This window comes from Boleophthalmus pectinirostris, unplaced genomic scaffold (genome assembly GCF_026225935.1).
Source record: "Boleophthalmus pectinirostris isolate CB_2022bp ecotype Guang Dong unplaced genomic scaffold, ASM2622593v1 HiC_scaffold_4, whole genome shotgun sequence".
NCBI classification, from domain to species: Eukaryota; Metazoa; Chordata; class Actinopteri; order Gobiiformes; family Gobiidae; genus Boleophthalmus; species Boleophthalmus pectinirostris.
In genome coordinates, this window is record NW_026571353.1 from 30,805,377 (window position 1) to 30,829,644 (window position 24,268).

Consider the following 24,268-nt stretch of genomic DNA (forward strand, 5'->3'; position numbering starts at 1 on the left):
CCCTTAAGGCCTTGCTGCATGGTTGGACCTCAAGACTCTATTCTTGTCTCCCTGCTGTTCACACTGTATATGAATGACCTCCCTATGTGTAATGCTAAAATAATGATAAAAGCAGATGATACTGTGGTAAAACTCATGGTAAAACTGTAGGGGAAGTTGCTCAAAAGCTGCTAAAAAATGCAACAAACCTCAAAACTGTCCTAAAACTCTGATAGAACAACATTTCCATGGACAAGTAAGAGTGAGGTTTAATACAAGCCCCCTAACATTAAGGACATTTTTAAGCACAATAAACCAAAGCCCTCTACACACTGCAGGACATATTGTCTAATTGCAAAAGGTCTAAGAAGGTGAGAGTAGTTCTTCACTTGTTTGTTTACATTCAGGCAGTGAGCATTGGGCTGCTGCAAATTTGCCACATCCTGTGTCATTTACCACAAGCCTTCTGTGCTCAGAAACAATCTTTTAACATCTGAACTATTGCACCACATTTCACAGATATGGTAATAACAGTCTTGACTTGAATCTAAAGTGTAAGTGCAATGCTCTGACATTTTGAAAATTTTAGAGGGTCAAAGTGAGTCGCTTTACTGTAGGAAACAGCTGACACAAGTTGTGTTCACTGATAACTATGTGGTGTACAGTCTCTACCCTGCAGTTTTTGCCTCTGCCTCTCCTGAATGAAAATTACACAGCAATGCTTCTGACCCTCCATGTATGCATAAATGTGCAGATTCATTTTAGCTATTGTTTAATTTTTTGTTGTTGTTGTTTTTAGAAAATAGAAAGAAAGAGAAACAAACCCCACCCGGTCTGTCTGGTGGTGTTTTATGCCCCATTTTTAGTGGCTTACAGGTTCAAACCTCAGAGAAGACAGCAGATATAAAGTGTATTATAACTGCACATTTGGGAAAAAAACAAAAAGTAAACTAAATGTAAACAAATGTTTGTAAAGAGCCTTTGGAGGAGGGGCTAAAAATGCTTAAAAACTGAGGGAAAAATCTGCTTAGTTAGAAGTAATATTATGTAAAAAGCTTACCTTGTAGTGTCAGGTTTTATCTCATGTTTTTTTTTTTTCCAGACAAAAATAGCTCTCTGCATTAACCCTGTCTAGCCACAAAGGGGTGCAATTGATGTTACTACAGGTAAATGTTGAAAGCAGAGCAAGTAATTTCTCATGATGAGGTCTGTCTGTCACAACTTTTTAATAATTGAGAAATAAGTGTATGGTTCTATTTTATTTATTTTTACAGTTATAGAAAGGTATTTGGTTCAAAGATTACAAGTTGTAGCCATTTAAAATGTTCAGCAACTAAAATAGCATTGGTAGGTGTGGCTAAATACAGAATGATAAAAAATGTACTACAATCCTAAAATGGCCTCATTAATGAATAAATGTTGAATCAAAAGAAGTCTTCTTCTTAATCTAACATTTACAAAACACAGACACCAATAGACTTATTGTATTGTATTATAACTGACTTTGTATTTATCATTTCACAGTTATAAATATTTAAGCAACTTTTTGAAGAAGTATTTATTGTATTACACACAACAATGACACATCAGATGCAATTATTAAATTAACATGTATTAAACAAAATTACTTTGGGAAACTGACAAACAAAACAGACTGCATAGAACTGTGTACAAAAATCTGTCATAGGTGTCTTGATTGTAAGATACTCTAATTACACGTCACTAAAAATGCACATCTTATTTACATAAACCTTGTGCAGACAAGAGGAAGTGAGTTCTTTAAGCATAGAGAGCCTCGTAGCCATTTCTTCTGTTGTTGGATCTGCAGGTGATCACACACACGCTCAGCATTCCAAAGAACTGCAGTGACAAACAGAGAATAGAAATAAACAACACCAATAACATTTGTGTTCAGAATAAACATGTGTCTCCTGTTAATTGGTAGTTTTCAGATTCTATAATGTGATGATGCCGTACTCGCAGATGAGGGCAAGAGACAGATTTCCTTAATGATTACAACTGAATTAAATATTATTTGTGTATGGGTTAAGGTTAAGGAGACTTTGTTGTCCCTGTAGCGGCATTTGTCCTCTACATTTGACCCATCCATCAATGCATCCCCTCAGGAGCAGGAGCCATGTTCATGATCTTGTCACTAGGCTTAGTCAAGACGATCTTAGTTGGATGATTTTACCTGATGTGCATGTTTTGGGTTGATGGGGGAAATAAAATGTGATATTATCTGAAACTCAGCAAGAGACTATGGTGACGCCCTATAGTGTAATTTTTGCTGAACAATAATTATTGCTGAGCAGTATATTGTTCTTAAAATAATGCATTTTGTTTGTTGTTTTATTGTAAATATATAGAAGTAACTTTTTTAAATCTTTAATCAGTCTTTTTCATTAATACATGTAATAAGTGACATTTAAATATTAGACTGTGGTGACGAACATGTATAAGGAAGTGCTACAATTTGTGGATGTTTAAATTGGGAAATGAGACCAAAAGCTCACGCACAACATAAAACATGTGACTTATGTGATTTTTTAACCAAATAGAGGTAAGATTGTACTAAAGTGTGTGAGTAAAAACTAAAAACTACACTAGTATTGAAACTTTAAAAATCACACACAAGACAAAAATGAACCTTTCCTGAATAGCATTAGAATGATCTAAAATCAGAACTAGTATAAGCCCAGATTTACCTGGAGACTGATTGATTACACAATTATTAGGCCACATAGTAATGTAAAAGACAGGCCCATATTTTCTGATGTTATAATGTTATTTTCTCATCACAAGTTTAACACACAAAACCTGCATGTTTAAGCTGAGTTTTTCTCTCAAACAGAAAACACTCTGTTCGTCTTTGTGATGTCATTTTGTAGTACAGGAAGTGGTCCACCGTGTTTTTAAACTCCATACACCTTCACTAGAATCATTTGGATACTTTCAGGTCTGGAAGTGGCAATCTCTACTGAACAAAAGGTAAAAGTTGGTTGTTAACTTGAAAACTACCGCTTGATGACATCACAATGTGGAACAAAGCATTTCAAGCTTTAGAGATGTAGACAGACTAAAAATAAAGGGTGACTCAGCGTGGTTGTGAATGGTTAGAAGCACCAGTACCTTGATGATTGCAAATCCCAGAATAACCAGCATGGCATAGCTCAAGGACTCATGGAGGAGAGTGACCAGCTTCACTTCACAGCCCTGAAAACACAGTGCACACATTCATTTAACACTTAACAAAATATATACAGGAAGTTACCGCTACATAATGTATATGTTTGTAAATTGGGGTTGTCCAAAAGTATCAATACTAGATACTCATCTCAGAAAGTAGAAATACTAAAAAGTCATTCACAGGACAGAAATGAACCTTTCCTGTTTTAGGATGATCTTGAGCTGTATCAGAACACGTATAAGAGCACATAGACTATTACACACCCATGGACCACTGTGGAACCTACCTGAGGGATTACACAGATATAAGACCACATGGTAAGATAAAAGAAAGTACTATTGTTTTAATTACTTATTAATGTTGAAAGAAAAGAGTGCTTTTTATTATCATGAGAATTGGTATTGAGTATCTCTTCTCTAGTATCGAAATTGAGTTTGAAATTTTAGTATCGTGACTATCTGAACACTATCTGAAATGCATGGATTCTTGTATTATTTTATCAGTTAATATAAAAATGTATGTATGTAATATATTCTCAAAATGATTCAGTCCTTCACATACCTCTGTGTTGAGCAGGTCCAGTTGGTCCAGTCTCCCAGAGCACGAGGTGGAGTTTTGCTTACAGCAGGACAGAGGCACTGTGTTATTTTTGCTGAACCAGGTGGTGTTGGTCCAACTGGTGTAGTTCTTCACTCCGCAGCACTGCAACTGTAATGACAAAAGACAGGAATAGATGTCAAAGAGGGAATGGCACAAAACTGCTGTAGAATGTTAAAAATGTAGGGTTGTCAAAAGTATCGTGGATAAACAGGGAAAAATCTAACCTTTCCTGAATTGTCTTAGAAAGCTCTTAAGCTTCATAAGACTACTTGGTCACATAAAGAAAATGCAATTATTTCATGTTAAAATTTTAATTGTATTGTGTTATCATTGAGGTATCAAGATCTGTATTGAGTAGGGATGTAACAATAACCGAAATGTTGTGATATCATGTCAATAATATCGTGGACCATCACAATATATTCGAATTACAAGTCTCTTTGCTTAAATTAAGAGTTATGGTGCAGCAACAGCAAAAAAAAATTAAAAGACAGAGGAAACTACATAGACCATGATCCTTTTCTCCATTTCAGTGCAGACTACAAGAAGAAATAACAGTTCTAAGCACTTTTAAGTCTTAGTTCTTTGGGTTAAGTCTTGTCAAGGCATTTTAAGAGGAAAAAGTAGCATATTAACAGTTTTAGCTGTTTAGTCTCCACAAAATATCGCAACAAACATCGTACCGTGAGATGTATATCGTGAAAATATGTGATTTGGATATCGTACCATCCCTAATCGTGAGCCTGCCCACCATATCATGAGCTTTCCTATGATATCGCAATAAATATCGTATCGTGAGGTTCATACCATGACAATATCGTATCGTGAGACTTGGATATCGTTACACCCCTAGTATTGAGTATTGAATTTAATTGTTGGTATTAAAATTGAGTTTTAGAAACACTCAATTTATATTCAAAAGTTCATACACTAAAGCTTAAAATAAATCTTATATTCTTTGTAATACATTAAAATCCACAGCAGATGGCAGTATTTCGAAGCTTCCTGAACTTGAAGTTTTGTGCTTTGTGCAGGCCTCAATGGTTCATGAAGCTATAGTTTTTCAGACACTACCTACAAGAGTGGAAAAAGCTGTATGATAGATCGTGACTTGAAATTCATTTGTTACTTATTGATAATGTGAACAGCTTTACTTCAAGGTCCTGCACTACACAAAATGGATTCCTGTGAGCTTTAATCCACGTTATAATGCTGTTGCCTCCTCAAAACCACACCAGGAGTTGTGTTTTGTTTCATTTTCACATATTTCAGTTCATCTCTAAAGCTTTTTAATGTCATGTGGTAGTTCTTTAACAGCTATGACGCTATAAGTGATCCAAATGATTCTAGTGAAGGTGTACGGAGTTTAAAAACACAGTGCAGCACTTCATGTATTATCACACCACAAAGTGATGTTTTCTGTCTGAGAGAAGAACTCGGCCTACATATGCAGAGTTTGTGTGTTAAAGATGTGTGAATGAAAAAAAAACAACACTCAAGGTGGGTGTCTGAGGAAGAAACAACATTAGAAAATAGCTGAATATACAGTAGGTCCTTAGAAACATTTTTCCTATCTTATCTTGATTACTTGATGATTGATTTAAACCTTCAGCAGCTCTAAACAATGAACAGACAGAATAACCCTCAGTGAAATAAGGATAAACGGTGGTGTTTTTCAAATGTTGGCTCATACACCTCTGGTAGTTTGCAAGCTCCTTCAGGTGGTATGTGGATTAAGCTCCTGTTCAAATATATTTTCTCAATTGAAAGTTTATTTAATTGATATTTTTGTCCTCCTTTAGGCCAGTCCTTGTTCAGAACTAGTACAGCAATAGTTATCCTATTTTAAACCTGTTTTTTTTTTTTATGAGTTTAGACTTAGATTCGTCCTGTTCTATATCTGGTGATACTCAGAACTCAGATAGCCATATATTTTCTTAAGTGGTGCTTGTTGTGAAAGGTTTAACAACCAACATTGTAAAAAGGAAATGTGGAGGAGGAAATGGGTGAGAGGGTGTGATCATGTGACTGTACATACCTGTGACTGAAGGTAATCCACCGCTTTAGAGTCTGCATCCTCTCCATTGTACTTCGCAAAAACAGAACTCATAGAACGATCCAGATCCTTGTTGATCTGATATGAAAACCACACAAAAAGAAGAAACCTGTTATCTTTTTTATAGACTATAGAAAAGAAGTATAAAAGTAACCAGCTTTATATTCTAGGGCTGAACAATTTTTGAATAAAATATATTAATAATTGTGAATTTTCTGACAGGCATTGCCACTGTAGTTAGATTTATGTTTTAATAACTTCAAACTTCACATTTAGAATTGAGAAAAATGACTGAAATACAAACTTATACATATGAATCACATGTTTGTACAGATCTAAACTATAGTGTTTGCAGTTTTTATGCAGAATAAGACAGGATATTTTGTTTATGGAGGAAATTATTGCGTTTCAAAACCTGCAGCTTTTGCGATTTCCTAATTGTGTTTGTTCAAATTGCGATTCTGATTCTTATTCGATTGTGTTCAATCTTGCAGCCCTGTACCATTCATAATATAAACGTTTGACCCAGACTCTGGAGCGGGACCTCGACCTCCTCCTGCTCCTCTCCAGGGAATCACAGCTCACCTCAACCCAGAGGTGGGGACTTGCAAGTCGTGACTTGGACTCGAGTCAGACTTGAGACTTGACTTGGTAAAATGGACTAAGACTTGGGACTCAACTTGGACTTGAAGGTCAGTGACTTGGGACTTGGGGTCTGTGACTTGAGAAGACTTGGGAAGCACTTTTAAATCTGAATTCTTTCTGTTCTGACCGTAATGATTCACACTAAGATCTTGTCAAGACATTTAAAAAGAAAAAAATAACTAAATTAATTTCTATAACTCTTGTATACTCTATAAATACTAGTTTTAAGTACAATTTAGTTTAAAATTCATATAAAGTGCAAAAATCTAAGCTATATTTAGTACTTTGGTTTAAAGACTTGAAAAGACTTGAAGCTCAAAGCAGATGATTTGGACTTGACTTGGACTTTCGTGCCAGTGACTCGAGACTCAACTTGGACTTGCTTGTATTTGACTTGGGACTTGACTCGGACATGAGGTCAAAGACTTGAGACTTACTTGAGACTTACAAAACAAAGATTTGGTCCCACCTCTCCCTCAAGCACACACCTCTTCTTACCCAGGAGCCCTTTATACTATATATATATATATTATACTATATACTGGTCTATTCTAACCATAGGCACTACATCTATCCATACATTCCACCAATAAATCTGACTATCTGTATTGTATTTGTACTGCTATTACTGTTATATCCTGGTGTGTTTAACAAATTATTTTTTACAGGTCTGTGTTTTATGTTTGAGAATTTCACATGACTACAACATACACATAACATTATCCACCGCTATATTTTAGAAGGACATATGATTCTGTTAATAAAATGTTTAAGTGGTAGCATTTTTTTTTTTTTTTTAGAATTTCAAAGTTTTAGAACACCACACTTTTTCCAGTTTTTCACTGTTTACTGTTGACCAAAACATATTCTAAACTTTTGATTCATGAAAGTAACCACCTTTGGCAGATGTAACAGCTGAACAGAAAATCAAAAATTCTTCAGAAAGTTCTTCCCAAGTCTGTTGCAGAAGTTCCCATAAATGTGTGGCGCTTGTAGGTTGTTTCACTCTTCTGTCCAGTTCATCCCAAACCAGCTGGATGGGGTTTAAGTCTGGAGACTGTGCTGGACACTTCATGTTTTCAAGTTTACCATCTTTTTCTTTTTTCTTGAGGTAGTTTTGGCAGAGCTCGGACTTGTGTTTTGTATCTTTGACCTTTTTTATATCCTCTGGCTGTTCAGTTCTTACCTTTGTACCATTTCAAGCTCTTCACTGGACTTGAATTGCAATAAATAACTGGAAAAATTAGGATGTTCTAAAACTTTTGACCCGTCGTGTATGTACATTTAAAATAACGAGACTAATTAAACTCTAAAATTGGTTTACGAAACAGTGCATCATTCATTCGTTCATCCATTTCCTCTTAGTTCTCTTTACGGTTCAGGAGAGGACACATAGTCAGGACCAGACCAGAGCCAGAGTCTAATCTGTTTAACTCGCACTAACACAATTGTTACAGCCTCTGAAAAAGAATGTTTTTCCACACAATGGTTCTATAATCAGTGACCTACTAACCAATACGCATTTATATTTGAGGTAAGTTATGAAAGACAAACTTTTGAAACTCAGTAAATAGCGTTATACCATCTACAAATAACCACGTTTTAGTAATGCCTTAAAGTTTACCAAGAAACCTTATTTTAAAGCATCACTAAACAATACTAATATGTTCTAATAAGGCTTAAGTTAGCATATTCTTACCTTAAACTTAACGATATAATCATAAAAAAAAAAAAAAAAAGTCTGGTACCTAAGCTTTAATGTGTTTATATAAAGAAATAGAAAGGATGGAAATTAGAAAATATGTCCTTTTTTATCACTGTGTTGTCTGTGTTTCGAAGTTATGAGTCATTTTTTTGAATATTGCCTTTGATAAATATAAACTTTTTCAAACATAGAAGTAAGTTTACGTTTAGATGTGCTCAGAATGGTTATAATTAGAGCGGCGTCTTTTTATGTCGCAAATCCTGGTACTAAGGTTAGGGCTTATCCAGTTGGCACACATTAGACCATCATTGAAATATCTCAAACAGTCATTACATTAGTCACCAGATCAACTGCACATCACATGCTTTTTTGCTATTGTGCAACTGTAAAACAAACACAAACAACTGTAAAATGAGGACAGGGCTCTCAACGTCAAACTCCTCAAACCAGACGAGCAGGAACATAGCTCAACATAAACCCACACTCACCATGCCTCTGAAAATAAAGGCGCACACCAACGCAGCCACTTCAGCTGCAAAGATCACCATGATGATCAGGAAGAACTGAAAGGAAAGGAAAAACATGTTTAAAAAGTACAGCTTGAGTAGAATATTTATAATTATTTCCAATTATTATTTGTACATGAACTCATTGTGTTTTTGTTTCATGTCAATTTCATGCCACTTACACAAACTATGACCATATTACCTATGCTTTTTGGGGGCGATTTTAACGTTAAATAAACTATGTTCTTTTCAAATGTACTGATATGAACACAAATTATTCATTGGTATTAGTCACATGACATTTCCTTTTTATAGAAGCCATTTTGAGGACCCTTTTTGTTTTGATTGTTGCTGCAGCACTGGTCCTTATGTTAAGTTGAAACACGTGAATAAACTCTGACGTTCTGATAAATTAATGAATAATAATCTATATTTTATGTTGTACTGTTATTATACTTACACAGCTAAGGCCGAATTTGGATTCCCGGACTGTGGCGCAGCATCCCAAAATGCCAAAGATGAACATGACGATGCTGATGCCGATGATGATGACCGCTGGGATCAGGGTGTAACGGTCGTTGATGAAACTGTCAAAGTTGTCATACGTTTTGAACACGTAAGATCCAACATAGGCCATAAACGCTCCTGCAGCCTGGAAAACAAAACATTACATTCTTAGCACAAATACGTAAAACACGAGAAAACTAAATGTATTTTGCATTTCACCGCATCAACAACTACGTATAGTCTACATAATTAACCTAAAATAAAATTACCTTAACTCTATGTTTAACTTTAAAGTGATAGTATGTAACTTTCGGTATCGTCTGCATGATTCCATGGAAACAGAAAGTTAAAACCATACTTCAGGAACATTCTCAATGGGGACAGATATGTTTTATGCCATATTGTGGAAAGGCAAAGGCACTACTACTACTAATAACAGAAGAAGCCAAATAAGGGATGGTTTTGTGAAGATGAAGGCCCGCTCAGAGAAGGACACATGTTTTTCTATGTTTTTTTAGTCCAATAAAACATCTACAATGAAAAAAATAAAAAAAGGCAAAGCTTACATACTATGGCTTTAAGTTAAAATAGATTGGAAGGGCAATGATCTGAACATAAAGTGTATAAATCATCATAACCATTTGTCCTGTGATACTGCTTTACTAACATATTTAGTTTATAATGTCAAAGATGATTATCGGGGAAGATATTTGTTGTGGCAACACCTGAAAGACAGACAAGGAACTTTACACTTTCACTCAACTGGTTCCACAGCAATAGTCTTAAAAAGCTTTATGAAAGAAGGAACAGATATTATGACCTATTGAATCATAGTGTATGTATTTTGTATTCTGATAATTACAATTCTGTCTAAATAATATTTGTTATGTACTGCTGCTACAGTCAGTGAAAAACCCATGTCAACAGCAAGGATTTGAAGCTAAACAACTTTGAATACTTTAAGTCGTTTATTTCAATTCTCCTGGGCCAGTTTTAGGCTAATACAATAACATTTCTGAATGAGCTCTTAGGAAAAGCATCTTAGATTATATCAGGCAGTTCCCCAAAGGCTTTTTACATTTCCAACATAGATGAGTTTTCTGTCTGTGCAGAAACTTAATGAACATATTGAACACAATCTGTAAACATTTTAGATAATATGGCTGACTAGTGAGAAAAAAAGAAAATCATTAAAGAGAAGGCATTACACTAGCCTGATTCATCAGCTGGTTTCACTTCATGGAAATTGTCTGACCTTGCAGCATTAAGATTAGTTCGCTCAACGGTAGGCAGGTACTTTTTTAATTTAACCAATCGCTGCTATTTGGTAGTGACGTATGTAATATGCCACTAACGGGCTAACTGGTATATTAAGCTTTTCCCAAATCCTGAAGGAAGAAGGACAATAACGTCTTTCCCCTTGATAAAATTCGCCAAACATTCTCTTTGTTCTGGTTTTAAATCCTCGATCTCGGGAATTGTTGCCAACACAGAATGTATGGCTCTTCGCTGATTGGCCGGTGCCTGGACTTGCACTTCCAGGGTTCTTGCAAACAGTCTACTGTATTCTGATTCCTGACCTAGTTGCTGGAGAGAAATGAAATTGACTAGGTGGCACCAGCCTGCCTAGAATTAGACCTCTATGGAGTATTAACTGTTAACACAGTTACATACTATATTGTTTTGAAAATGCAATTTTCTGAAAACAACATATTAACATGTTAAATAAGTACCTGAGTACCTGTTCCCTTTGCAGAGCACTTATAGTCTTGCATCGCACTACTGACCTTTTAACTATAAGAACCTTAAGGAGGGTAAAAACTGTAAGGGAAGTTCAGGCCTGAGAGAGATCACTAAATTACTCATGCAAGCACAGATGACATTTAAAACCTCTTCAGGATTGTTTTTGATGAGGGAATGGCAAAGGAGAAATTCAATCTGTCAACTGGACAAAAGTTTATTTGGTCAAATCATCCAAGCTCCTTCTTCAGTTCTGGTTATGGTAGAAAGCTCAGAAAAGTACATTTTGCGTAATATCCCATCTTTAAATGTATTTGTTTGTTTGGGACTTGGTTATTAGCTCACAAATCCTATAGTTACTCAGGTTTCTTACACCAAAAAACAGCTGAGAGCTACTTTTTTACTGTTAAGCTTGAAGACTACATTGGCTTGGATGTGTCTGTTATCGGAGAATCGACTGAGCGTTCGCAGAATAAGCAGGAGCCTCCCTTTCAAGTTCAGTTCCGATTCGCTAACCGCTGTCACATGCTCGGCTTTGTCTGTGCTCTGTTGTTGACCTGTCACTCGTGCAGGGTGACACGCAACCAGCTATTTAAACAAGCGCTACTAGAACGGAACGCGGTCGAGTTGGATTTTTAAGAGTAAAAACAGAGTGTTGCTATTCCTACTTACTTTTCAGATTTTGTTTTCAATCATTCCCAATAATGACTTAACTAGTGCACTTGCTTTTCTCCATAGAGATGTTATTGCTTTGTCTGGAATATCCCAAAGTATTTAGTATTAAACATTTATCTAGAAACAAGCAAATAACGTTAATAGGCCAAGGACAGGTGACCCCTCTTAAGAATGTATGTTTGTCAGGGTCTTTGAGCATTGTAACACCTGTAATTGAATAACTGTAAGCTGAGTTTAATGTCATACTGTGGAACATTCTAGAAAAAGTAAAAACAAATCCACAGAGACAAGCAAAATGCAGAACCATGCACCAGAAATTACATAGTGTACCTAATGATTGCACTTTATTTTGAGATTGTTTAATGCTGAGAATGGAAAGCAGGAGTTTGTTTTCAAGTATTGATTATAATTTATGTTTGAGCCATTATTATTTAAGTAATTATTTTACCTAAAACCCAAATACAGAAGACTAAAAATACACGAGGAAATTCTGGGGGAAAGGCACATGATGAGATACGTCATTGTTGGTGTTTATCCAACCATAGACAATGAATCACTCAACTGCGATAAACTGTATGACAGGTTTTCATGTTGTTCAATTACTGCTGTACTTTGTTTGATGTGATAGTAGCTGTGGTAAATACTTACAGTTTTATAGCAGTTGGGAAAAAAAAAAGGAAAATACAACAATTGGTGGTTTTCAGATTCTCAAATATGATAATAGACAGATTTTCATGTTGATTATATTGTGCTTTGCCATGAAATATCCAAAAGATAAATGCACAAATGTTAAATTAGAAAAGGTTTATTACTGACTTGACCAAAGAGCTCACTATATAACAAAAAAAAAAAAAATCAGCATTTCAACCATATTCACCTCAGCTTCTAGCCTGATTCATCAGCTGGTTTCACTTTGTGGAAACCGTCTGACCTTGCAGCATTAGGATTCGTTCGCTCGACAGTAGGTGGGTACTTTTTTTATTTAACCAATCGCTGCTGTTTGGTCAATATGTATGTAATGCGGAAAATCCCGTAGGAAGAAGGGCAATAACGTCTTTCCCCTTGATAAAATTCACCAAACATTCTCTTTGTTCCGGCTTTAAATCCTCAATCTCGGGAATCGTTGCCAACACAGAATGTCTTCGTCTACATCCATCTCGATTGCTTTGTTTACTGTTGTGCTGTACCACAAAAGGGACCCAGACAGGCACTTGAGTTTGACGTCATGGCTTCACAGCTCTTCGCTGATTGGCCGGTGCTCGATCTACAACTTCCGGGGTTCTTGCAAACTCTCTAATGTATTCTGATTCCTGACCTAGTCACTGGAAAGAAATGAAATTGAGCAAAGGCACTACTTAGCTACCCCCATCTGTATGAAATATTACTGGCCTTGCTGTAACCTGAAACCCAGCAACACAGGAAGTTGTGGTGTGTTCAGTTAAACAGAATACAAATCCTACCTCTATCTCTCAAAACAAAAATCCCATCCAAGATACAGGGAGTATTTATGCACAAGGAAGGCATTTTTCTGACACTTTGAACCTTCATTTAACAAAAATAAAAGTTGACATTTCTTTTATTAAGTCTTAAGATAACTATTGTGCAATTGAGACAAGTTTTGGCCCTTATTAACGTTATGGTTTCTAGGTAACAGTGGTCATATTTGTTGTCCATGTCCAAAGAGGAAGTAAAATTAAAAACTTCTCCAAAATAAAAATTTTTAAACTAGAACAAACTAAGCAAGGTTTTAGTAAAATCTTAAATACAATGGTTAACGGTGCATTGTCAAAATGTATAAACTGACTTGTGTAAGCCTTAAGTCATGTTGTAATGTTACCTCATCACGAACATAGCTGGAGTTGAGCCAAAGATGTTCATTTTGTCTTCTTATATACTTTAACTTCCCAAGAACCCAAGAAGTTAAAATACCTGGATTTATTTTATTCACACATTTGAGTAACCTGTAATTATTAGTCTCTGTTCCACTTTGTGATGTCATGAAGTGGTATTTTTTTAAGTTATCAACTATCTTTTACCTTTATCTTATTAGAGATTAGCAATTCCAGGACTGAAATTATCCAAATGATTCTAGTGAAGGTGTATGGAGCTTAAAAAAACAATGAAGCATTTCCTGTATTACCACATGACAAGGTGTTTTCTGTTTGAGAGAAGAACACAGCCTTAATATGCAGGGTTTATGTGTTAAAGAGACAGTTTGGAGTTTTGGACATAGGGCCTCATTTCCTAGTGAGCCACAGTGTTGGAGACACTTTTTAAAATATTCCATCCAGTCCTTGTATTTGCAGAGGTCACTGGTGCTAGACTAGTGCATGTTAATGGCCATAGTTATCCTGCCACTAAAAACAGTCTTACCCACTCCACAAAACACCCAAAGATAATCCATTATTACACAAGACTGTCGATGTGAATGTCTCTGTTAACAGAATAATGTTTGAAATAAAACTAACCTTGCGTCGCATGATTTGTTGCATGTTGAGGGACTATTTTCTCATATATCAGTCCGCTGCTTCCAAGCTTTCTATCGGGAAGTACAACTCGCTACTAGCCAGGCTGGCGCCACCTAGTGCCTCCGCTCAATTTCATTTCTCTACAGCAATTAGATCAGGAATCAAAACACACTAGACGGTTCGCAAAAACCCCGGAAGTGCAAGTTCGGGCACCAATCAATCAGTGAAAAGTCATATATTCAGTGTTATCAACGATTCCCAAGATCGAGGATTTAAAGTCGGAATAAAGTGAATGTTTGGTGTCTCTCATCAAGATGAAAGACGTTATTGCCCTTCTTCCTACGGGATTTGAGAAAAGCTTCATATACCAGTTAGCCCCGTTAGCGGTGCATTACATACGTCACGACCAAATGGTTAAATGGTTATGGTTAATGGTTGGTTAAATGATAAAAATACCTGCCTACCGTTGAGCAAACAAATTTTAAAAGTGTGAGGTCAGACAGTTTCTATGAAGTGAAACCGGCTGATGAATCAGACTAGGAAAGGAGGCCCTATGTCCGAAATTTGAAACTGTCCCTTTGAACATGTGTGAATGAAACAAACCACAACTCTGGGTCTGTTTGTGATGAGGAAACATTATAACATAGATCAGAAAATAGCGTAATATGGGCCCTTTCTTTGCCATAAGTTTGCTCTATATTTCCTTTTAGCAAGTCATTCTTAATTTTCTTCATAGCAGCACAGTCCGTGAGCTACTATAGGCTGTGTAAGGTTCTTTGTTCTGTTTCTTGGGATAATATGAGATTTTTGGAGAGATTAGGGGGTGAGTGGTGGAGAGGGGGGCGGGGACTGGACTAGAGGGATCCCGTGACTGTGGAGTGATTCAGGGAGTGAGTCATAAGGCACACTACAAACAGGTGCCCTCACATCAGCAGGGTCACATCGCTATCAACTCAATGAAGAAAACCACAACTATTTCAGATATACTAGAACAGATCAGGCGATGCAGTGTGGAGTAATGTGTCGTTCTCAGAGGAAAACACACTAAACTTTACCAACTTTAGCTTTTAGTTTAGTGTAAAAGCCATCAATAACATACTAACAATTTGACCGTTGGTATATTTTGATAAGATATTGTATAAGAGGTTAAAAACGTAAATGTTAAGTACTTTTATTACATACATCACATCACATCACTGTTATTAGACGTGATTGTGATGAGATAAATAAACACAACTACATTTCAAAAGCTTAATACTCAATACCAACTTTGATAACACAAAAGCTACACTCTTAAAGTGAATAGTAAAACACAGTAAACTATTGAATCCTTTACCATTTACAAAGCCATAATTTATACAGTATAAAGGAAAAAAAAATATCTGTGTGATCATATTACTTCTGAAAATCTAGACTAGTTTAGTGGCATCTAGTTGTTTATTATAGTTGTTGATTATGTCCTATTTGACTCCAGTCTCTTGCTCTTTTTTGGTACTGATTTAGAATTTATTATTACTATTTATATTTTGGCTTTTTTATTATATTATATTGTGATGTGCGAGCTACTGTGTCCAAATCATTTCCCTTGTGGATCAATGACGTTTGTCTAGGTCTAAGTGTAAGTCTATTATGGGGTAAGATTGTTTAACAACCCTAAATAAAATGTATGTTTGTCTTATTTCTAAACTTAATTATTATTATGGTATCATTATCAGAAACTGTGGCATCAAGTAGATTATGTGAAAAAATCCCTGAGTCATCCAGGTAGAATCCATGACAAAGGAGAAATTCAATTTGTCAAGTGGACAAAAGTTTATTTGGTCGAATAAATCAACTTTTGTCCAGTTGACAAATTGAACTTCTCCTTTGCCATCAAATAGAGTAGTACATATTATTCTTAAAGGGACCGTTTTACACAATTTTCTGATTTGTTATAATGTTGTTTCATCATTAAAAACAGACCTGAAGTTGTGTTTTTTTTTTTCATTCACATACTGTAGGTTAAACACACAGAGTTCTTCTCACTCTGTTCCACCTTGTGATGTCAAACTAAGTGCCCACTGTGTTTTTAAACTCCATACACCTTCACTTGAATCATCTGGATGATTTCTGTCCTGATTATTACCCATCTCTATGGAAGAAAAGTAAAAGGTAGCTAAGTTAACTTGAAAACTACCACTTCCTTATTGACATCACAAAGTGGAACAGAGCATTTTGAGCTTTTGATATGTCATAATTACTCAAACATGTGAATGAAGCAAAACACAACTCCAGGTCTGTTTTCAAGGAGGTAACAATAGTTCATTTTGTCCATTTTGTGTAATAGGACCAAATTCTGTTCTTGAAATTTGCCAAAGTGGACAGTCTCATAGTTCAAGATTAAAACATTTACTGATGCAATGTTTTATTTTTTACACAGCTCTCATCTTTTATCCTCGTGACCCGATTGTTCTTATCGCTTCATGATTATTGGTCAATAAAAGTCAATAAAACAGACGGAGAGACGAGATCACGGAGGGGTATAAAATAAAGTAGATATTTGACTACAGAGAAACACCCGTGTGTGTTTTCGCTCTTACAGTTTTTCCTTGCAAATAAGCAGAGGCAGACTTGCTCCTCTCTCATTTTTTAATACAATTACCAAACCGGCCGTGACAGTGGGCTCCTTACTGAAGCCAATTTTGTCACGTAAACAGGGAAAATCACTGTTAGCAAACTGAGTCAAACAGAAACCGACACGATGATTTACTTGAGAAAAGTTCTTGATAAAATGCCAAGTATCTTCTCTCTCCACACACATCCGCATAGTGTCAGGGGTAGTTCTGAATCAGTTATTTCTGTTGCATTTTATGAGTCAGTATTCGTCTGAATTCTGACTAGCTGTGAGGCGTAGGCTTACTGTAAATGTTTCTTAAATACATTATACAAAAAGAGGAAGCAAGAGGCATGACATGTGATATTTAAATTTAAACAATGATTTCTGTGTGTGGTTAATTTGCTTACAAACGGAAAATATAACGCAATTAATATCCAAGTAGCTTCTAACCAAAGTTTAGAAAAGCAATCACGAACAACAACACTGTGTTATGAAACTTATCAGCTGAGTTTAGTTTATTCAATAGGAATTATTTACTTTACTTAACATGATTTGATAGAGTCTACTGTTTCTCAGAAGCTGCCACATTGAATCATCAAAGATTGGCTGACCATTTGTTAACCTCATTTTTTTCTTTCTTATTTACAATTAAAGAATAGACTAAAACTAGATTTGATCAGTATACGTTGTTAAATTGCTTGTTATGTCAGATAAGAGCAGGATATTCAGTCTGTTTTCAGTTTTTAGAACGCTAAAGCCTTCAACTTTGAACTAAACTTTGGCCTACATAACATATAAGGAAATGACATATATATATATAAGGTAAAGGTCTATTTACCCAAAATATCAAGCTGAGGAAGAGGAGAACGGTTTTGGAGGTGATAATTCCGCAGTCCATCTTGTCGGTTTGAGCAGCAGAGGAGATGGAGGAGATGCTGTGTCAGTGAGGAAGCTTCACTTCTGGATCTTTATGTCTTTGAGCAGTTCAGCGTCCGCCTGTGCAGCTGCGAGCGCCGGTCACAAGTTCGCACCGTCAGTCAGTCTGTGGTGATCACACAGTCACATGATCCATGCGCAAAAAAAAAAAAAAAAAAAAAAAAAAAAAAAACTGCAGCAGCGACGTGATAAAGCAGGTCTCAGACTCAGAGCAGCGGCGTTTACGGCCCCTCGTCACGCACCGTGCGTAACGACCTTAGGCACGTGGTTTCGTCAAGCGCCAGAGAGGAATGTTTTTGTAGACCTAATCTAATCACACGGAAGATGTTAAATTGTGCACAGGGGATGAATTATCGTATAGACTGGGGGGAAAAACAAAACAAACATCTACCTAATTTAAAATGACTGTATCCAACTTGACAAGTCAAACCGCGGTTGAACTGGTTTGATATCGGATCTTAGATATTCGACACATTCAAAGACATTTAACTTGTAATACATATCACTGATTTATTTATTTATATATATTTTTTCCAAACAACGTCTGACATCTTCATAATCATCCAGGGTATATGTATTTAACTTTATTTACAGACTCAGGGTCCAAAGCGTACACAGAAGGACACACACCCACAATCATATATAAACCCACCAGCACACACACATACACCTACACATACCCACACACATAAAAAAAAAAAAAAAAAAAAAAAAAAAAAAAAGCTGTTACGTAAGGTCCGGTGGAGTTAAAATACATACACCTGGCTCTTTCAGCATTTCCAGAAATCAGAGTAATATTGGGTGTCACTTTCCTTAATATCAGTCAAGCACGTTATAATTTCATTTCTTGCTTCGTTTAACCTACACATAAAATTATACATGAGGTTCCTGATTAGAGCCAGGAACGTGGGAATATTTGCAGTGACAAACAAAGCTCTAGCACTTTCCACCTTGGAGTCTTTAGCAGTATTCTGAGAGCATCATTATATGCCACCTTCATCTTATTCATCTTTGCTTTGCTGTAATTACACCATAGATGATCTGTGTACAGTGGGGTACAGTACGATCCAAAAAGAGTCGCTTTAACATCGTTTGTACACATGTGGAATTTGCGTGCCAGCATATTTGCTTGTGAATACAGTTTGCAGCACTGACACTGGATGTCATCATCATCACAGGAGTCATTTCTATATGGCCCAAGTATGTTGTTTTTGTTACATTAGTCAGCTGATTCTCATTTAAATAAAAAGAGCGGAAGCTTAACTTTTGATCTTCCTTAGTCCTGGCAATCATGACGACACTCTTTTTGGAAATATATTTTAAATCATATATATATCAAAAGACAGTAATTATTAAAAAATAAAAAATAAATAAAAATCATACTATGAGCTGATTTAGTGCATATTTGTGAATTCAGCACTTTAACTTGTGATGTACAGATTGTGGACAAAATTGTTAGTACCCCTCTGGTAAGGAAAGAAAAATCAACAATGGTCAGTGAGCAATTTTTAATTTAATTAATTTATTTTTTTAAATAATTACTGTCTTGTGATATATACCCAGGATGATTATGAAGTAGGGGTGTAACGATATCCAAGTCTCATGATACGATGTCGTCACGGTATAAACCTCACGGTACGATATTTATTGCGATATGATTGGAAAGCTCACAATATGGTGGGGAGGCTCATGATGTAACAGTATCCAAATATATGAGTATTTATAGAGTAGATAAGTGTTGTAGACATTCATTTAATTATTTTTTCCTTTTTAAATGTCTTGACAAGATCTTGGTGTAAATTATTATGGTCAGAATAAATAATTCAGATTTAAAAGTGCTTCTCGTCTTCTCAGGTCACAGATCTTCAAGTCCAAGTTGAGTCCCAAGCCTTGGTCCATTTTATCAAGTCAAGTCTCAAATCCTAAAAATAGTGACTCAAGTCCCCACCTCTGGAACAATATATAGGCTACTTTATTCCAATTAGGCCTACACCTCAATTTGCTATTGCGTTAAAATACATGTATTTTAGTCTAGTTTTAATGTAAGTCAGCCTTTTGAGATGACTAGTGGGTTTTATTTCCTCATAAGCTCCCAAAGGTAAAATTTTTAGCCTTTATCACACTGCAGTAGATAAGGTCAGGTGCTTCTGGGAAACAGTGAAAATTGTTCAAGAGTGAAAGTAGCCTAGTTACTTTCAGTATTTGAATAGGCTGCTTTTATAAGTTGTTGCTTTTAGTTTTGAATATTTTAGTTTAGCCTTTTGTACAGTCAGTGTCAATAGAAATGAATCTAATATCTGCAGTTGCACCGAGGAGTGAAGCAGTTTCAATGAGGCTAAAACAATAGCTGCAACTTCCAAGTTCAAATTCAGGGCTGAAATCATCAAAAATTATTCTAGTGAAGGAGTATGGAGTTTAAAAACAGAGTGGGAAAAACATTATAACATAGATCATCTCATCCTCTAACAGCCAGATGGATGGAGCTTGTTATCTCGTATGAACACATGTATCTTCTATCAACAACCCTGTGGCACAGCAGGTTTATACAATAGCTAGTGAAGAAAAAAAACAACAACACATGTCTTGGTTGAAAAATATATACAGTCAACTTAAAGTTAACACATGTATTTTATTTTATTTATGACAATCAGAAAACTGTTTTGAACTTTACACACTTTAAAGGTGCACTATGTAACTTTTCTGAGGTTTGCTTTGTCATGAAATTTCCACAGTATGGCATTACATTTATCCATCGCCATGTAGGCAAACAGGTGAGTCAGACAGTTTGAGAGGAGAACGCTCTTTTGAACAATACACTTTTTGTTTTGTTTTAGTACCAAAAATCCCTTATGTGGAAGTTTCTAGGCAAAACAAAAACCAGAAAAGTTAGAAATAGCACCTTTAAGTCCCGTGTTGTGACTCTGGGCTAAACAAAAATACATGTAACAGAACTGAAAGAAAAAGTATACAGATGCAAAAAACTACTGCGCTAGAGTGTAGGTTTTAGTGTGTTTAACGACAGGCAAATATTCATAGTTTGCTTTTTTTTTAGACTAATTAATCAACATTATTTATGCTAAACAAAATTCACAGTTCTATTTAATAATCATAATAGAATAAGAGTAAATCATTATTTATAAAGCAAACAAGGTTTACAAAGTGCTGTAGAAGCAGCAAAGAATATACAAAAAACAATCCAATATATTATAATACATACATAAAAAGGCTACTTTACTACTACTACTAAAAAATAAATAAGGAATATAACAAAATAAACATGCACTAAACTCTGTGTAGGATGTGGGAGTGAACTTGATGTCAGTGTGCCCTCTAAAGGATTCTTGGTGTCACTGCACTTGTGTTACATTTCAGATTGCAGAACTTCTCTTTATTACAAGGTGCATGTGGTGTGCTCTTCCCGTTTTAACAAATTGAACACAAGTTTCTCTTCCTCATAAATAAGTCATGTGCAGCACACTTCTGTTTTACTCCCACACAAACTCATTATAATATCAGTTGTTCCTTTGCGTAACCATATTAATATTATCTTATGAAAGTGCTACCTAACCTGATGGCTGTCTAATGATAATTTAAGGCATGATAATCTGAGCTGGGGTGCTGTAGCTGTCCCTTGATTGTGGGTTAAAGGTCACTGCTGTACAGGAAGTATAACTATATATGGTATGAGGTATTTTGAACATGCAAATATTTTAGAGTTCCTCAAGTACGAGTTACCGCTACTTCAAGCACTAATAGCCTAAATGGTAGAGGTACAAAGTATGCAGTCTATGTATGTAGTAGTATGGGAAAAGTATTACATAAGAGTAGTCAAATACCCTGTTTAATTTGAGGAAATGGAATGACTAAAATGGCAATGGCTTAAAGAAAATAATAATAACGTATTTTCAAAGAATAGACTGCAAAAATGAGAAACTACATATCTGAAGGAACAGTACAAAGAAAGCAAATATTTTAATAATTCAATGTCAGCATGAAGCTTTTGTCACTTGACTCACAGTGGAAAGAGTAAACAAAAGTTGGACTCCAAGCAACAGTACAGTTACACTGCACAATACATACGACACTCCCCACCTCTGACTCCAGGGAACCAAAGACTCGGATTTAAGAATCTACAAGTTAACACATTAATACAGATTTACACTTTTATTCTTCAGATTCTTTAGAAAGTAGCCTGAAAGAATTGTGTTTAATTCTTTCAAGCAAGAGCAAAAAGCATCCACACAGAAAGGTGTAAAAAATGATCATTATAATTTGTTTCAAGGTCTGTTTTTAAAAGCATATTCACAGCTGTATTTATTCTGCCCACCTTTTAATAAATCTTGTAGAACAATTGTATACAGCTGTCATAACACTGTGTAAACTCAAGAGTTATCCAGGAAAACAATATAATATAATAAGGGATGAGTGCTTGAGACAATAAGATCTTGTATCGTTCTTTGTGCAGTGTTTAAAAAAGGTAAATGTTAATAATAAAGTCCAGACGGTCAGACTTATCTTGTCTTCACACACACACTTCTGGGTGTTGATAAGAAATGGTCTGGCCACAGTCTGTCCACCACACACACTGCAACGATTCTCAAATAACACTTAATTATCTGTCAAATTTACAGTTTAAAATAAATGCAACCAACAATTCTGCACATTTAAGACATGTTTTATAACTGATTATGTTGTTTTCTTATCTTTTAACACTTTTTTGAGGTTGGATTTGAAACAGCTGTGTTTCTTTGACCAACTTTAGGTTTAAATATTTTCTGTAAAATACTATTTTCAAATACAATTTTTGGTTCTAATGTTAGCCAAGATGCAAGTAAATCATATTTATGAAAAACAGTATGTATTTAGGTAAGTTAATTAATATAAAGTTGTGAAATGTTCAAAACACAAATGTCAATGAGACCATGAGAGCAACCGGATTCAACACAAACAATCTCAAATTAGGTCAGACCTCTGAGAAAAAAGATAAGAATATAGTTTTGAACCCGGGCTTCCCAATGATGTACTTACCTGTTGATTATTCCATTCTTCACTCTTGATTTGTACAGAATAATGCAGCAGGAGAAAACACAAAGAGCTGAAGATTTTGGGCGCCAGATGAAGAGTCGCATGAGGGGTGGGGTTGACTCTTCACGGTTCTCATGTAGGCTTGATAAACCTTGAGGCCCAGACACAAAACTACACACTACTCTGAGTGTCCCCAACTTTCTCCACCAACATGTCCTCTCCAGATGCAGCCGCGCCTTCTGCTCCGGCGCCAAAAGCCCCCAAGAAGAAAAGGGGTCCTACCCTCCAGGTCCTGATCGTGAGGGCTGTTGCTGGGGCTGGAGCTACTGGCGGTCTCTCTCTGACCGCTGTCAAGAAGGTCCTGAAGGATGGAGGCTACGACATCAAGAAGAATAACAGCAGGATTCTTCTGGCAGTCAAGCGTTTAGTGGCCAAGAAAAAGCTGACCAAAGTCAAAGGGAGTCTGAAGATCAACACCAAGCCAAAGAAGGTGGCAAAGAAGAAGAAGCCAGCAGCCAAGAAAGCCAAGAAAGCCAAGAAACCAGCAGCGAAGAAGTCACCTAAAAAGAAGGCAAAGAGTCCTAAAAAGGCCAAGAAGCCTAAGAAAGCTAAGAGCCCAAAGAAGCCTAAAGCGAAGAAACCCAAGTCTCCCAAGAAGGCTCGGGCTCCCAAGAAGGCCAAGGCACCAAAAGCTGCTGCCAAGAAGTAAAGTTCTCCAAAGAACCTACTTCAGGAGAGCTTCTGTGATGGCACCTATGAAAGACTGTGTGTAGACTGCAATGACTTAACTTGAACATCTCTTTTGCTTTGCCATTTTTCGATCTATTCTTGTCCAAACTCCATGGATGTCTAGTGAACTTTTGTCTTAACCTCGTTTTCGACCAGTAAATATGGTCATTATTTTTACTTGCTGAAAATGTAATAAATGCATCTTGATACTTGTACCGGGTCTTGTTTGTTAATTTTAAAATTAACATTAAAGAAAAATGTAAAAATAAAAACACTGCACAGGTGGAAGTAAAAGATAACATAAAAACAAGAAGTTTGACAAGAAGGCAAAGTTCATGTGTGGGTTTATCATCAAATGCCAGAATCCAGGTCTACACTGTAAAACCTGACAGTGTTTCCAGCCTTCTGCCCGTAGACTTTAGTGTACATGCTTCTCCCATGCATCTGTTTGGCGCTCTACTTTGAATGCTGATAGGATCAATGTGACGCACAGTATGCAGGAAGTGGGAAATATTAACTGAAAGTAAGTGAAACTGTTCCTTAGGTTAATAATTGACCATATACAAATATAGGTAACAAAATAAAGCCAATTTTCAATCATCTCTGCTACTTCTGAAATAAACTTAATACACGGTTTGTCCAAACAACATCAAAAGCATCTGATGCACTTGATATCTCCAGCTGCAGGAGGCGGGGTGGGTTAAGGCTTTTCTTTATCTCTAACAGAAACAAACAACATCTGTAGAACACTGGAGAAAGCACACAAGTCCAGCTTATCCATTTTTTTACACTGTATGAGTCTCTCAAATGTCGATATGCTCAGTTTAAAATCACTTGATTCGAATGATAATCACCCAGGTGTAATTATATATAATTGTATATAATTATGAATATTTATTTATCCACTTAGT

General features: G+C 35.9%; 2 protein-coding genes across 2 annotated transcripts; one reads left to right on the forward strand and one right to left on the reverse strand.

Annotated features, from left to right (window-relative positions):
• Positions 1-1,225: 1,225 nt before the first annotated feature.
• tspan36 (tetraspanin 36) lies at positions 1,226-17,703 on the reverse strand. Its single transcript, XM_020917342.2, has 7 exons — positions 17,506-17,703; positions 9,142-9,333; positions 8,664-8,738; positions 5,808-5,903; positions 3,731-3,877; positions 3,112-3,195; positions 1,226-1,839 (listed from the first exon to the last, which is right to left on the reverse strand). Exons 1-7 carry the CDS (start codon positions 17,563-17,565, stop codon positions 1,759-1,761), a joined length of 735 nt encoding a protein of 244 aa, XP_020773001.1. The 5' UTR covers positions 17,566-17,703; the 3' UTR covers positions 1,226-1,758.
• Positions 17,704-22,785: 5,082 nt separating this feature from the next.
• LOC110153448 (protamine-like protein) lies at positions 22,786-23,572 on the forward strand. The gene has a single exon (XM_020917346.2). It carries the CDS (start codon positions 22,840-22,842, stop codon positions 23,335-23,337), a length of 498 nt encoding a protein of 165 aa, XP_020773005.1. The 5' UTR covers positions 22,786-22,839; the 3' UTR covers positions 23,338-23,572.
• Positions 23,573-24,268: the final 696 nt, after the last annotated feature.